Source organism: Blastomyces dermatitidis (genome assembly GCF_000003525.1).
Source record: "Blastomyces dermatitidis ER-3 genomic scaffold supercont1.5, whole genome shotgun sequence".
NCBI classification, from domain to species: Eukaryota; Fungi; Ascomycota; class Eurotiomycetes; order Onygenales; family Ajellomycetaceae; genus Blastomyces; species Blastomyces dermatitidis.
The window spans coordinates 2,294,394-2,309,177 of NW_025544778.1; the positions used below are offsets into that span (position 1 = coordinate 2,294,394).

A 14,784-nucleotide genomic window follows, 5' to 3' on the forward strand; every position below is an offset into this window, starting at 1 on the left:
AAAGACTATTAAACAATATAATCAGACTATCAAATACAGAGAGAGATCTATTCTTTCAGACTATGAGATAGTTATATATAGTCTGTATTATATCAGTAGCTGATTATGAAGTTCAAGTTTGATGAAATAATCAAGAGAATTTCACTGAACTCTTTCAAAGTCTGCAAAACAGAGTCTTAAGAAGAATTCTGAAAGCATTTAAATCATCTTCTATTAAGGCAATGAAAATTGAAGCTTCAATTTCTTCTTCTATTAGTAGATTTGAAAAGACCTGTATGAACTATACTCTGAGAGTTGTAAAGTTAAGCTCAAATCATATAATCAGAGAAAGAGTCTCTTCTTAATTTTCATCAATTAACTCTGAAAATGAACTGGATTGAAATAGATTTCTTGATTGAAATGAAAATAATTCTTCAAAGAAAATGTCTTCTCAACTGTACAGACTATGCTCTCTGATTAAAAATTAATTTTCTTCTTTAAATGTTGAAAAAGTTGATCATGAGAAGTTATCACTCTGAAGAGAAAAGCTTGAATCTCTTATAAACTTATAAATAAGTGAACTATTAAAAGAGAAAGAATATAAACAGTATTTGAAGAGAATTTCTACAATTAATATGAAAGACTCTATTCTGATTTATTCAGATGACTCAAAAAATGAGAACTTGAATAGATTAGACACAGACATTGCTTATACTGAAGATAATATCAATTTTATCTTAGATTTCTGAAATCTAGACTGTGAATGTGAGATCTTTGATGCTGAACTATTTGTAATAGTGAAAGCTTTTAAACTCATTGAAATAAAATCTTATAAAAGAGAAAATTGTTTAAAAGAGATATGAATATTCTGTGATAGTCAAGCTGCTTTAAAAAGACTTAGAAATAGTCAGATTTATAATGATCAAATGAATCTTGAACTGATCTTAAACTCTGTTTTAAAAATTCAAAAGAAAAGAATATCAAAGCTGATAATTCATCTGCACTAAGTTCCTGCTCATATGAATATTCATGATAATGAATTGACTGATTCAGCTGTAAAAAAGAGTGCAAAATTAAGCAGATCTATTTAAAAAATTATGTTCTGATCTTTTATAAAGAGAAAAATAAAAGAATCTTGTTTAGATAAGTGAAATGAAAGCTGACAGAAATAAAAGAAGAGTATACATTATTCAAGATTTGAAACAAAACTCAAGTGAAAATCTTATTCAATTAAATGTAAAAAGAAAATATTCTCATCTATAATACAGCTGAAACTAGAACATGACTATTTCAAATCTTATACACAAGGATTTGATGATAGATTTGACTCAATAGAATGCTCATTCTGCAATACAAATGAGAATTCTGAGTATATTATAATACACTGTGTATTATATAATAGTCTCAGAGTCAGATTGAAAGAGAAGTATAATCTAAATCAATTAAATATGAGATTCTTATTCTCAACTGAGACAGGAATTAAATACTTAATAGACTTTCTATCAGAAACTCAAGCAGTTACAAGAAAATGACTAAATTCAGAATTATCTGAATATGAAGAGGAGGAAATTAATCAGATATAGTCTGTTAAAACAGCTATACACTCTCTTTTAATAATTTGTTTTGTTATAGTCTCTCTTTACTTTATCTTTTTCTCTATCTTTTCCTTTCAATTTCTTTCTATCTATCTATTTAATGTGTCTATCTTTGAGACTGTGTTCTTTTTCTTCTTTTCTTTGTCATGATATTGTCAAATGATTTCAAAGTATTAAAAGATGTTAAAACACTGTAATTTGTAAACAGTTTTTATATTCTGAGCTGGAATTTTCTGATTTTGCATATCTGAAATTGATGAATGTATAATAGTTAACTTTACAGACATAGAAAAAACCCTGAGAACTAAAAGTTCTCAGGTAGATATCATAGTCTCTGACTGTATACATCTATAATTGAAGAAGAATAATAATAATAATCATTCATTCACTCAGCTTATTAATCAATTAAAGCATGTATAGCTAATTCATAAGCAATGAAATGAACAGATAAATTCATATAAAATATAAAGAGATATTTTACAGAATTTTAAAATATATTAAGATAAAAATATTTAATAATTAATTTTAAATTAATTTTAAATTAATTTTAAATTGCTTCTGAATTAATTATTAATTAATTATAGTAATAAAAATAAATTCAATCTGTATATTTAAGTAATTAATAATTGATTGAAAATTAGTTAATAATTAATTCAGTGTAATTTATATAAATACTTACTTTATTATTAAATTTAAGAATAATTTCAGTATTAAATTACTTTTAAATTGATTTTGAATTGATTTTGAATTAATCTTGAATTAATTGTTAATTAATTATAGTAATAAAAATAAATTCAATCTGTATATTTAAGTAATTAACAATTGATTGAAAATCAGTTGATAATTGATAATAAATAATTAAGTAGTTTCAAATTATAAGAAAAGATGTATTAAGTGAGATCAGATAGTAATATAAGCTATATTTATAAGATTAGCTTATATAATGAGATTAAGTGATACACTTAACAAGGTTAAGTTTTCTACTTTCTAATCTTAATATAATAATGAAATCATTATAAACAAGTGTCAGGAAAAAGAGGTTATACACTACTGAACGCCACCAACATCATATTACTACAATATTTCTCATCATCATCAGCTTACTACAACGCTCGTCTAATACTCGCTTATGCTAGCTCTCTTGGCTCGCACATATATTTTACTATAAATAGCTCTATCTTTTGTATGAAATAGATATATTAGATAGTGCACGGATAATATAACAAGCAGATCTTGATACAAATAAGATTCATATGTCTTCAACATATTTATCCGTGACACCCAATCCGACAGTTATGAGCCCGGTAAGCAGCATCTGAAGAGAAGCGCGATACACCACGATCCCAATCCTCATTCGAATTTGACAACAATCATTCGAACTGAGACGATTGATCCTCATTCGTATACGGTCCGATCTAATCGACTGTTATACCATACCTGATTCCCGGTAAGCAGCATCTGAAGAGAAGCGCGATACACCGATCCCAATCCTCATTCGAACTGATAACTATCATTCGAACTGAGACGATAGATCCTCACTCGTATACATTCCGATATACTCGACCGTTATACACCCTGAATTCTGATCATATCTATCCGAAATACTCGACCGATATGACAGACAAGACAATGTCTAGTGCAACTGTACACCTTAGCGTTCCTGGAGATTGGAAACTTTGGTACAAGCATATGCTAGGATATGCAAAGGACAAGAAGGTATCAGACTTCATCAATCTTGATAAACCCGATATCTTCTCTGAACTAGAAGAACCTCTGGAACCTGAGTGTCCAGAAGAAGCCACCGCGGAGGCCAAGATAGCATATGACATCAAGGTCACTGCGTGGAAAATCAAATATATGAAATATGAAAAAATGAATGAAGGTATGACAAAGATACGAGATGTCATATGGAGAACAGTGGATGCCACAGAGCTACAACATGTACGCAGCGAGAATGATGATGTGAAGGAGATTATCCATTCATTAAGAGATCGTCTCTCACCCACGACCGCGGACTATCAAGATGATGTGAGAACCCGATACCATGATCTCTGCAAAGCACCGAAAAACGGAGGTATAGAGAAGTGATTAAATGACTGATCACTCATCGAAGATGATATCAAAGAGGCGGATATAGCTGGACAGTTCAACTTGAAGAAAGACTTCTTAAATACAAACCTAGCTATTGATGCAGGATATGCACAAGCATGGGCAAAGGATGTCCGACGTGATAAAGATGTCATATCTTTGATAGAGTTAGTTAAGGACTTCAAGGAACGGTATAGGGAAATGGGTATTCTCAAAGGAGATAAACCTATGAACTTCACTACCCTTAATGGAAGACCAGCGACATTCGGAAACTGCATCTGCGGAGCCCGTCACCGATACACCCAGTGCTACTATCTCAATCCATCAAGGAAGCCACCTGGATGGAAGGAAAATGGGGAGAAGAGAACTCAAATCGATCAAGCTCTTAAAAATCAAGGATTGAAGAGACGCGTTGATCGTGCGATATCTAGAGATTCATCCACGAATACGGATATGGTAGATGCCAATGAAGCAGTCATAGGAGGAATGGTTCTGAAGAAATCAGTTCCTCAATCTATCGAACATCAATCTATCGATCATCAATCTATCGATCATCAATCTATCGATCAACAGATCCGAAAAATATCAATGAACTCTTCAAATTCTCGCTCCTACCTCCGAAACTCCTGGATCTTTGATACTGGCGCGGAACAGCATATATGCAATAATTGAACATGTTTCCTATCCTTTACACCTGCGAACGAGAATGCGGAAGTCTATACAGGTGATTCCAGCACTAAAGTTGAAGGTTATGGAACTGTTAGAACTATCATGATAAATGAAGCAGGAAAGCAGTTCAATGTCAAACTCACCAACGCGGCTTACATCCCGAATTTCCATACAAATATCATCGCATGGAAACCGTGTTTCCATATAGGAGGCATCTATTATGATGGAAAAGACTTCAGATTGTGAAAATGCGCAGATAATACAATCTTTGCATGCGTTGAAGTATTTGGGGGGTTGCTAGTTACAGAATATAATAGTGAAACAGCTGTTTTCTCAACTATCTCGGAAAAATCCACTACTGAAGCCGATGCAGCTACCACACCACACACATCTAACATCACTATATCTGAAAAAATGATATCTTCAAATTCTTCAACTTCTACAAATCCTTCTTCCAACCTGCTGATACACACAAAACCTTCTCAAAAACCTAAGATCTCTATAGCTACTCAGTCAACATGGCATAAGAGATTAGGACATCCATTGAAAATCGCCATTCAAAAGCTTGCAAATGTTGCAACTGGTGTTCAAATCACCAATCTAGAAGATGCTGCGGATGAGCTTACCACTGAGCTTTGTGAACCCTGCCATCTATCTAATGCGGAAAATCAAATATCTAGACGTCCCCACATTAGATCTCATACACTGAATTCAACACCTGAACCTACGCCAGGGCCAGCGGGCCCTAATGTTGATACAGGTCCTAATGTTGATACAGGTCTCAATATTGATATTAATACTCAATCAGCTGCAATAGATGATCGTACACAGAACATTGCACATAGAGCTCACAATATCAGTGCTAACTTTGATGAAGATAATATCATTGAAGACCGCAGAACCCGAAATCACAGAGCTGCCCACCTTATGGCAGTTGCAAATGCCAAAGTCAATCCTTTTCAAATGATCAATGAAGCATTCTCTCATTCTCAATCACACTCAGACTTCTACAAGTCTCAAAATTTATTTTCTAATACTGTTTTGACTGTTCTCAACAATACAGCTACATCAACAGCATCCATACCGACTTCAGAGATCCATAGATCTCAACTGCCAGATCCACCGAACCACTGGACAGATGTTGAAAAACACCCACATCACGAAGAATCCGAGAATGCTAGGCTTCACCTCTATGCCAGAGGATTGCTGCCTCTTCTCAAATGATCGATTAATTGTCTTCTTCTATGTGGATGATATCGTCATCCTATCCCGATGGGAGGATTCAGATGAAAGATATCAATCTGAGAACGTGTCCAATCCGGCGATATTACAGTTGATTGGGTGCCTACGGCCCAGATGCCAGCGGATGGCCTCACTAAGGCTCTGCCACGCCAGAAACATACAGAATTCGTCAAGATGCTAGGCCTAGTTGATATATCAGATATCATCAAGGCGTAAGCAGAATAAATGGTCTATCTTGATGTAATCTCTACAGATTCATCTACACTCTTTTAGTTGCAGCTTCATTTACACTTTCATTTACATGTTACATTTGCTGAAGGGGGTGTGTCAGGAAAAAGAGGTTATACACTACTGAACGCCATCAACATCATATTACTACAATATTTCTCATCATCATCAGCTTACTACAATGCTTATCTAATACTCGCTTATGCTAGCTCTCTTGGCTCGCACATATATTTTACTATAAATAGCTCTATCTTTTGTATGAAATAGATATATTAGATAGTGCACAGATAATATAACAAGCAGATCTTGATACAAATAAGATTCATATGTCTTCAACATATTTATCCGTGACACCCAATCCGACAACAAGCTATGAATAGAAAAAAATTATTATTATATTAATAATGTCACTGATTTCTATTTCTTTAACTACTAACTTAAAAAAATGTCTTCTTTATCAGTATTAATAATCTCTAGTAACTTAATTTCTTACAGATTTTCTGTATTATTTTTTATTCTTTCTTATTATTCTCTATTATCTGTATATTCTTGTTCTTATTAATATCAGCAAACTTGAGAATTCTAATTAAAGTTTTCTCAGAGAGAGAAGTAGAATTAATATAATATTTAAACTAAGAGATTTCTGAATATTTATAAGCAGTTCATTTATTTATCTATATTATTATTATCAACTTCTGTATATATAAATCTGAGAAGTATTTCATTAATTCTAACTTATATTTTTTTCATCACAGAAAACATTTAAATTAGAGCTGATTATCAGAATCTTAGAAGAGAGGTAAAAAGAACTAGTAGAAGTAACAGTGATAGTAATAGTAGTAGCAGCAGTAGAAGCAGTGATAAGACAGGTAGTAAAGAGAGTGAGAGAGACTGAAGAGATAGTACTAGTAGCAGAGATGATAATAAGATAAGTAGTAAAGAGAACAGAGAGAAGAGAATTATTAATATTATTAATATTATCAGACTTCTTATTCTTATTAATATTCTATCAAGTGTCAGAGAATATTCTCACTCAGTTTAAAATTTCATATATTTTTATTATAATATTGAAGACATTTTAATTTATCTGATTTATTATATCTATTAAATATATAATTATCTGATTCTGATCTTTTATATAACAGTTAAGTGTTATCAGAATCTCATACTGAATTATTAATTTAAACTTTTCAATTATTAATTTCTTCTACTTAACTATTAATTTAAACTTTTTAATCACTATTTTCTTCTACTCAACTGTTAATTTAATTTGTTTAATATTTATTATTACTTTTTATATCTCAATTCTGATCTTTTCAGTGATACTGATAATTATATTTAATGACTTAATTATAATAGTTATACTCTTCATTTTCTGATAGTATATTCTAGCTTTCTTAATTTATTTAACTATATTTTTCACTGTCTTTAAAATTAATTGCTTAATTAATTTCTTGAAATCATTTAACAAAGTAATATAAAAATTATGAATTCAGATCAGCTTATTAATATACTCTTTTAATTCTTCAGAAGAAATTACACATCTCTTTTTATCATAATTATAATTTATATAAGACTTTGAACTTCTCTCAATCTTATTATAAGCAGCATTGAGATGACAGAGAAAAATTCACTTAATACAGTGTTTATATATTATCTTTTTATCAGACTACTTTATTAAAATATTAATCTCTTTCTTTTGAACTTTTGCAGTGACTGTATATATATATGTAACGGGCTACGCCCGATCATTTATATAGACTATTCTGTTACACTTCACAGACTTCTATCACTCTGATTCTCAGTCATTCTCAGCCATTCTTAATCACCAATTCTCAGCTGCTATGAACATGTATAAATATTCACTTTGATTAGTGATTTTCATACTTTCTCTTTCTTTTTCTTCTTTAATGTTTTTCACTTTGATATATAAGATCTATATATTATACTGATCTATTTAATGTAGATCTTCTACACTTGAAAAATATTCATTATCTTTTTATAAGAAATAATTATTCATGTATTATTTTCTTATTAGAAATAATTATTCATTGAGAAGATATCTGAACATATAACAATGCATAAGAAAGAGAAACACAGTTAAGCAGGCAGTGAGTTCTTAGATAGAAGCTTACTCATCAGTTATTCTAACTCTGTAATAAGATTTTATAAGAGAATATCAGTGAAAGATCTGAGAGTTCTGACACTCAGATATATAAGATATTATTATTATTATTATTATTATTCAATTATAGATGTATGCAGTCAGAGACTATGATATCTACCTGCGAACTTTTAGTTCTCAGGGTTTTTTCTATATCTGTAAAGTTAACTATTATACATTCATCAATTTCAGATAGATAAAATCAGAAGATTTCAGCTCAGAATATAAAAACTGTTTACAAATTACAGTGTTTTAACATCTTCTGATACTTTGAAATCATTTGACAATATCATAACAAAGGAAAAGAGAATACAGTCTTAAAGATAGACACATTAAATAGATAGATAGAAAGAAATTGAAAGAAAAAGATAAAGTAAAGAGAGACTGTAACAAAATAAATTATTAAAAGATAGTATATAGCTGTTTTAACAGACTATATCTGATTGATTTTCTTCTCTTCATATTCAGATATTTCTGAATTTAGTCATTTTCTTGTAGCTGCTTGAGTTTCTGATAGAAAGTCTATTAAGTATTTAATTTCTGTCTTAGTTGAGAATAAGAATCTTATATTTAATTGATTTAGATTATACTTCTCTTTCAATCTGACTCTGAGACTATTATATAATGCACAGTGTATTACAATATACTCAGAATTCTCATTTATATTGCAGAATGAGCATTCTATTGAGTCAAATCTATCATCAAATCTTTGTGTATAAGATTTAAAATAGTCATGTTCTAGTTTCAGCTGTATTATAGATGAGAATATTTTCTTTTTATATTTAATTAAACAAGATTTTCACTTGAGTTTTGTTTCAAATCTTGAATAATGTATACTCTTCTTTTATTTCTGCCAGTTTTCATTTCACTTGTCTAAATAAGATTCTTTTATTTTTCTCTTTATAAAAGATCAGAACATAATTTTTTGAATAGATCTGCTTAATTTTGCACTCTTTTTTACAGCTGAATCAGTCAATTCATTATCATGAATATTCATATAAGCAGGAACTCAGTGCAGATGAATTACCAGCTTTGATATTTTTCTTTTTTGAATTTTCAAAACAGAGTTTAAGATTAGTTCAAGATTCATTTAATTATTATAAATCTGACTATTTCTAAGTCTTTTTAAAGCAGCTTGACTATCAGAGAATATTCATATCTCTTTCAAACTATTTTCACTTTTATATGATTTTATTTCAATGAGTTTGAAAGCTTTCACTATTATAAATAGTTCAGTATCAAAGACTTCAGATTCACAGTCTAAATTTCAGAAATCTGAGATAAAATTAATATTATTTTTAATATAAGCAATGCCTGCATCTAATCTATTTAAATTCTCATTTTTTGAGTTATCTGAATAAATCAGAATAGAGTCTTTTATATTAATGATAGAAATTCTCTTTAAATGCTGTTCATATTCTTTCTCTTTAAATAGTTCATGTATTTATAAGTCTATAAGAGATTCAAGCTGTTCTCTTCAGAGAGATAACTTCTCATAATCAACTTTTTCAATATTTAAAGAAGAAAATTGATTTTTAATTAGAGAGTATAGTCTGTACAGTTAAGAAGATATTTTCTTTAAAGAAGTATTTTCATTTCAATTAAGAAATCTATTTCAATTCAGTTCATTTTCAGAGTTAATTGATGAAAATGAAGAAGAGACTCTTTCTCTGATTATATAATTTAAGCTCATCTTTATAACTCTCAGTGCATAGTTTAAACAGGTCTTTTCAAATCTAATAGCAGAAGAAGAAATTGAAGCTTCAATTTTCATTGCTTTAATAGAAGATGATTTAAATGCTTCTAGAATTCTTCTCAAGACTCTGTTTTACAGACTTTGAAAGAGTTCAGTGAAATTCTCTTGATTATTTCATTAAACTTGAACTTCATAATCAGTTACTGATATAATACAGGCTACATATAACTGTCTCATAGTCTGAAAGAATAGACCTCTCTCTGTATTTAATAGTCTGATTATGTTATTCAATAGTCTTTCTGCCTTGACAGTTCTTTGTTAAATGTGATATTTAAAATTCAACTTGAAGTTTAATCATACTTCTAATCATTTGATATTTACACTGAGTTTAATCTCTCTATTTAAAAGAGATAGAGATAGTTCTTTCTCATTGAATCTAGAAAAGAAATGAATTAACTCAGTTTTATTCATATTATATTGAATTTAATTGATATCTGCTCTAATAAAGATTTTCTTTACAGCTTCTTCAATCACTTTCAAATTCTTTTTAATAGTTTTTGAGCTGTAGACTAGATCAATATTATTCATATAACTCAGAGATTATACTATTCTCATATTTCTATTTTTGAATAGATATGCAGTGTATATTGCAAATAAAATAGATGAGATTGAAGATTCTTGTAATACTTCTATTTTTATCTCAGTCTTGTCTTATTTCATTCTATCAAAGAAAAGTTGTATAATTCTTTTAGATATAAAACAGTTAATTCATTTTATTAGAGAAAGTGACATTTTTAATATCTTCAAAGTCTGAATTAACTTTGACTTTGAAACATGATTAAATGCTTCTTTTATGTCAATAAAAACTGCAGTTGAGACCAGATCTTCATACTTTATTATTTGAATATCATGAACAACTGAGAGAATAGTATCAATTACAGAACATTGTTTTCTATCTCTTATTTATTCACTGAATAAAAGAGAGTTATTAATAGAGCTTATAAAAGATAGTTGAGTAGCTATTATCTTTTTCAAAATCTTTTCTAGATAGTTTAATAGAGATATTACTCTATATGACTTAGAAATTGAAGTTTTTCTATTAGATTTTACAAGAATCACTTCAGTGACTTCTCTCCAGCATTCAGAATGATATTCATTTTTCAAGAGATTGAAAAAGAGCTCAAAATATTCATTCTTTAAGTAGAAATATATATTTTGAATAATTAAGTGATTAATTGAATCAGGCTCTGCAGCAGTTTTAACAGAACTTGAGAACATAGCTGACTCTAATTCATCTTATGTAAGATCAGGCCATTTCCAGTCATTTTCATTAATATAGTTGAGAAGTGATATATTCTCTTTCTTTGAATCTGAATCTGAATCTGATGAGTTCTGAAAGAGAATTCTCATAAAAGCTTGACATTTTTTCTTAAAAGAGTTTGCTGTATATAATTCATTCTGAAACTCATATTCTAAGACTGAAAGTTTTGCTACACTTCTTGTTTTAGTATAGTTAAAAGCTTTAAAAACTTTCTTCTCTTATACTTCTTTAAGAAATTTATTTCAGCAGTCTGTTTTAGCTCTTTTAATATCTGAAAAATATTCATTTCTGACAGCTTTGAACTCTTCATCAGATATTACATTATTCTTTTAATCTCTTCTAGCAGTAGCTAATTCTTTTCTTTTAGATAAGATATTCTCATTTCATTAAGGTTTTGAATACTCAGAAGATTTTCTCTTTGAAATATTATCTCTAACACTTGTTAGAATAATAGATGTAATAAGCTTCACTCTATTCTTAAGCATTTCATTTGAGATATCTTGATCAGAATTTCAATATAGCTCATACTGTCTTTCAGATTTTAACAGTTTTATACTTTCTTCAACTGCTTTTTAATCAGCTTTTTCAAAGTTAAACTGATTAGAGAGAAGAGAATTTTCACTCATTTATTTTTCACTCAGTTCAATATTAAATTAAATAATCTCATGATCTGATTCTGATGTCTCATTCAAATTAATAAATCAGTTTATAAGTCTTCTTTTCATTAGATTTTGTAACATGAAGATTAGATCTATAATAGATTTCTATTTCATATCTTTTCTAAAGAATGTTTATTGATCAGACTTATTAATTAAATCTATTGAATATTTAAAGATTCATTTAATCAGATTATTAGCTCTCACTGCTCTCTTACATTCTGAATTTCATCAGAGATGATATGCATTGAAATCTTCTACAATTATAGAGTTTCTTGATAAAGTTATGTTCAGAAATTCTCTATCAATTATTCAGATATTGTTATTTTTCTTCAATGACTTTTCATTATAGATATTTATAAGCTGTATAGTATTAAACTCATTTTCTTTATCTATAATATCACTTATCAGAATATCAGAGTCAGATATAATATTAAATCTTAGATTAAATTAATATCTTGATCTCTTTCTTTCATAGATCACTACTCTTGACTTTATCTCAGACTTTTGAGATAGAAAGCAGTAGTAGCTTAAATGAGAAATGATGTAATTTTACTCAGTATTAAAATTCAGTTTCTGAAGTAGTATAAAATCAACTTTTTATTTAAATGCAATTTGAAGACAAGAATAAATACAATTTGAGTTTCTATTCATATTATTTTGAATAAATGTGATTTTTAAAGAATTTTTAAACTTTTTTTATTATTTTTGTTGTATATTCATACTAAATGAGAGTAGAGATAGAGTAGAATCTAGTCACTATCATTAGATAGTAGATTATAACTATTTTGAAAAGTAGGGATCTCAACTGCTTACATTATATCTAGTTTATTATCAGAGTCATTTCTTAATTCTCTAATCTTAACAGAAGTTTAAGAATTCAAATTCTATTTATATTTAGCTGAAGAATTGAAGTTTGAAGATTTAGATAGTTAAGAGTTTCTTCTTTTTAAGCTTGCAGTTATAAGTCTACTGACTTGACTCTTCTCTTCAGTTCTAGATTGACTTTGAGCTTCATCTTTTCTTCAGTTCTTTTGAGTTCTAGAAGTAAATATACATTCTTTTAAGCTAGATGCATGTTTTTCTTTGCAATTAGAGCACTTAAGCAGAGTATATTGACATATTTCATCTCTTTTTGAGCATGTTTCACATTTATGCTCACTAGTTTTATGATATCTGGCACAGAATGCACATTTTGAGTCTCTAAAATATGAGATTGCAAAGTATTCATATCTTTGACAGTTTGAACACTGTGTTTGAGCCCCAGTGGCTGAATGGTTAATGCAGCCATCTGGTAGCACCTTGGCATGGGAAACCAAGGCGTGTGAGTTTGAAACCCGCAGAGGATATATTAAATCTGGAACTCAAGCATCTCAGGTTTCTAATAAATACACAGGTGTACAAATCACTTCAATAAAATCGCTCTATGTTCCTGAGCTGGGAAGTTATTATCACATGTATCTAATTGTCACTCCTTTGTATTTTCTATGTTCTTGTTATCTTGGCGTGGTCTCAACACCTGTATTTCCTCCTGTATAACCAAGACTTGGCCTGTATTTAACATTACACAAGGACTCATCATAAGCTCCGCTTGCATATGAGTATAATGAAAGAATAATAATAATAATAATAACACTGTGTTTGAGCTTTGAGATTCATTCTTGAGTCTTTGTATTCATGAACTCTCATTTTCAAACCTGCTACTCTTACTTCAGAGATCTTTGACTGTTCAAGTGTTTTTATATATACTAGAACAGAGGCATTTCTCCTGCTTTGTCTGAACTCAATTGAATTTAGTCATACAGGCTTCTTTCTCAGTTGAATAGAGTTGTATTCTTTCAATTCATTTTTGAGAAGTAGCATTTCTTCTTCACAGTCAAAAATTTCAACTGAAATATTATAAAGAATGAATTTGTCTCACTTTTCATCTCTTTCAGATAGAATTGTTGTATTTAGCAAAGATTCTACTGCTGACTTTCAGAGATTCTCATTCTGAATAAGAAATTCAGCACTTAATTCAGACATTGTAATCAGAATGATGAAGTTTTCAAAGAATAATGACTTAATTAAAGCTATAACTGATTTTTAAACTTCAATATCAGTTATTAACTGAGAAAAGAACTGCTGATTAATTTCATTTCTAATTCTGAAAATGAGATTTAAGTTTAGCTTGTTTCTTTGCAGAATATTCTGATTTAAGACTTTAAAAATAAGTCTTTTATTTCTAAAGATTTGAAAGTTTTTCTCTTTTTACATTTTCTTTTTCACTTTTCTATGAATAGAGATATGAGCAGTATTCTTCTCAGTTTTCTCAGAATTTTGAGCATATTTTGAGATAGCAGATTTATAGACAGTAGATTCAGCTGCTTCAGCATATGTTTTCTTCTAATTCAAAGAAGAAGAAGAAGTAGGAAAAAAAGAAGAAGAGTAAGATGAAGAGTCAGTAATTATACTAGAAATTTTCAATGTTTTTTGAACTGTGTTTGAGATTTCAAGTTTGAACTTGATTATCTTCTGTAGTTATCTAGTCTGAGTATGAAGAATTAATAGAACTTCTTTATTCATCTCACTCAGACACTGCTTTTCAAGAATCTTGCTTACTTTTTCAAGTTTCTGTATTTTAAGAACTTGTTATTTCTCTATTTCTTCTTTCTTTCTTCTCTTCAGAATTTCAATCTCAGAAATAGTATTTAAGAAAGCATCTTTTTTCACATCAACTGAGTGTATTTTTGAACTCATTATTCTCACTCAATGAAAAGTTAATCAGACTGTTTCAATTGAGATATTTCTAAGTCTATTTTCAATTGAAAAGTTGATCAGACTGTTTCAAAAGAAGAATAAAAGACTTTTATGTATAAAACACCTGATTTTTTTCACACTAGTTCAGTAACTAGATTAGATTTTTGAAGAGAATCTAATAAACTAAAATTAATTTTTGAGATAAATCAATAAAATCTTTACAATCTCTTTCTTGAGATATAGTGAGAAAGAGTATGATATCAATTGATAATGAATCAGATAATATGACAGTTTTTAAGAGAAAAACTGATAAAAAATAAATCAATTTTTTGCAGAGAAATTGATTAAAACTATTTAATTTTATTCTAAATCATTTAATTCTTCTCACACAACAAGTATGTAACTCA

The 14,784-nt window shown here is 29.1% G+C and overlaps 1 protein-coding gene across 1 annotated transcript; it reads left to right on the forward strand.

Moving 5' to 3' along the window:
* Nucleotides 1–3,164: 3,164 nt before the first annotated feature.
* Nucleotides 3,165–4,511, forward strand: BDCG_17077 (uncharacterized protein). The gene is made up of 2 exons (XM_045426240.1): nt 3,165–3,648; nt 3,688–4,511. The coding sequence occupies exons 1-2, from the start codon at nt 3,189–3,191 to the stop codon at nt 4,332–4,334; spliced, it is 1,107 nt and encodes a 368-aa protein (XP_045281152.1). The 5' UTR covers nt 3,165–3,188; the 3' UTR covers nt 4,335–4,511.
* Nucleotides 4,512–14,784: the final 10,273 nt, after the last annotated feature.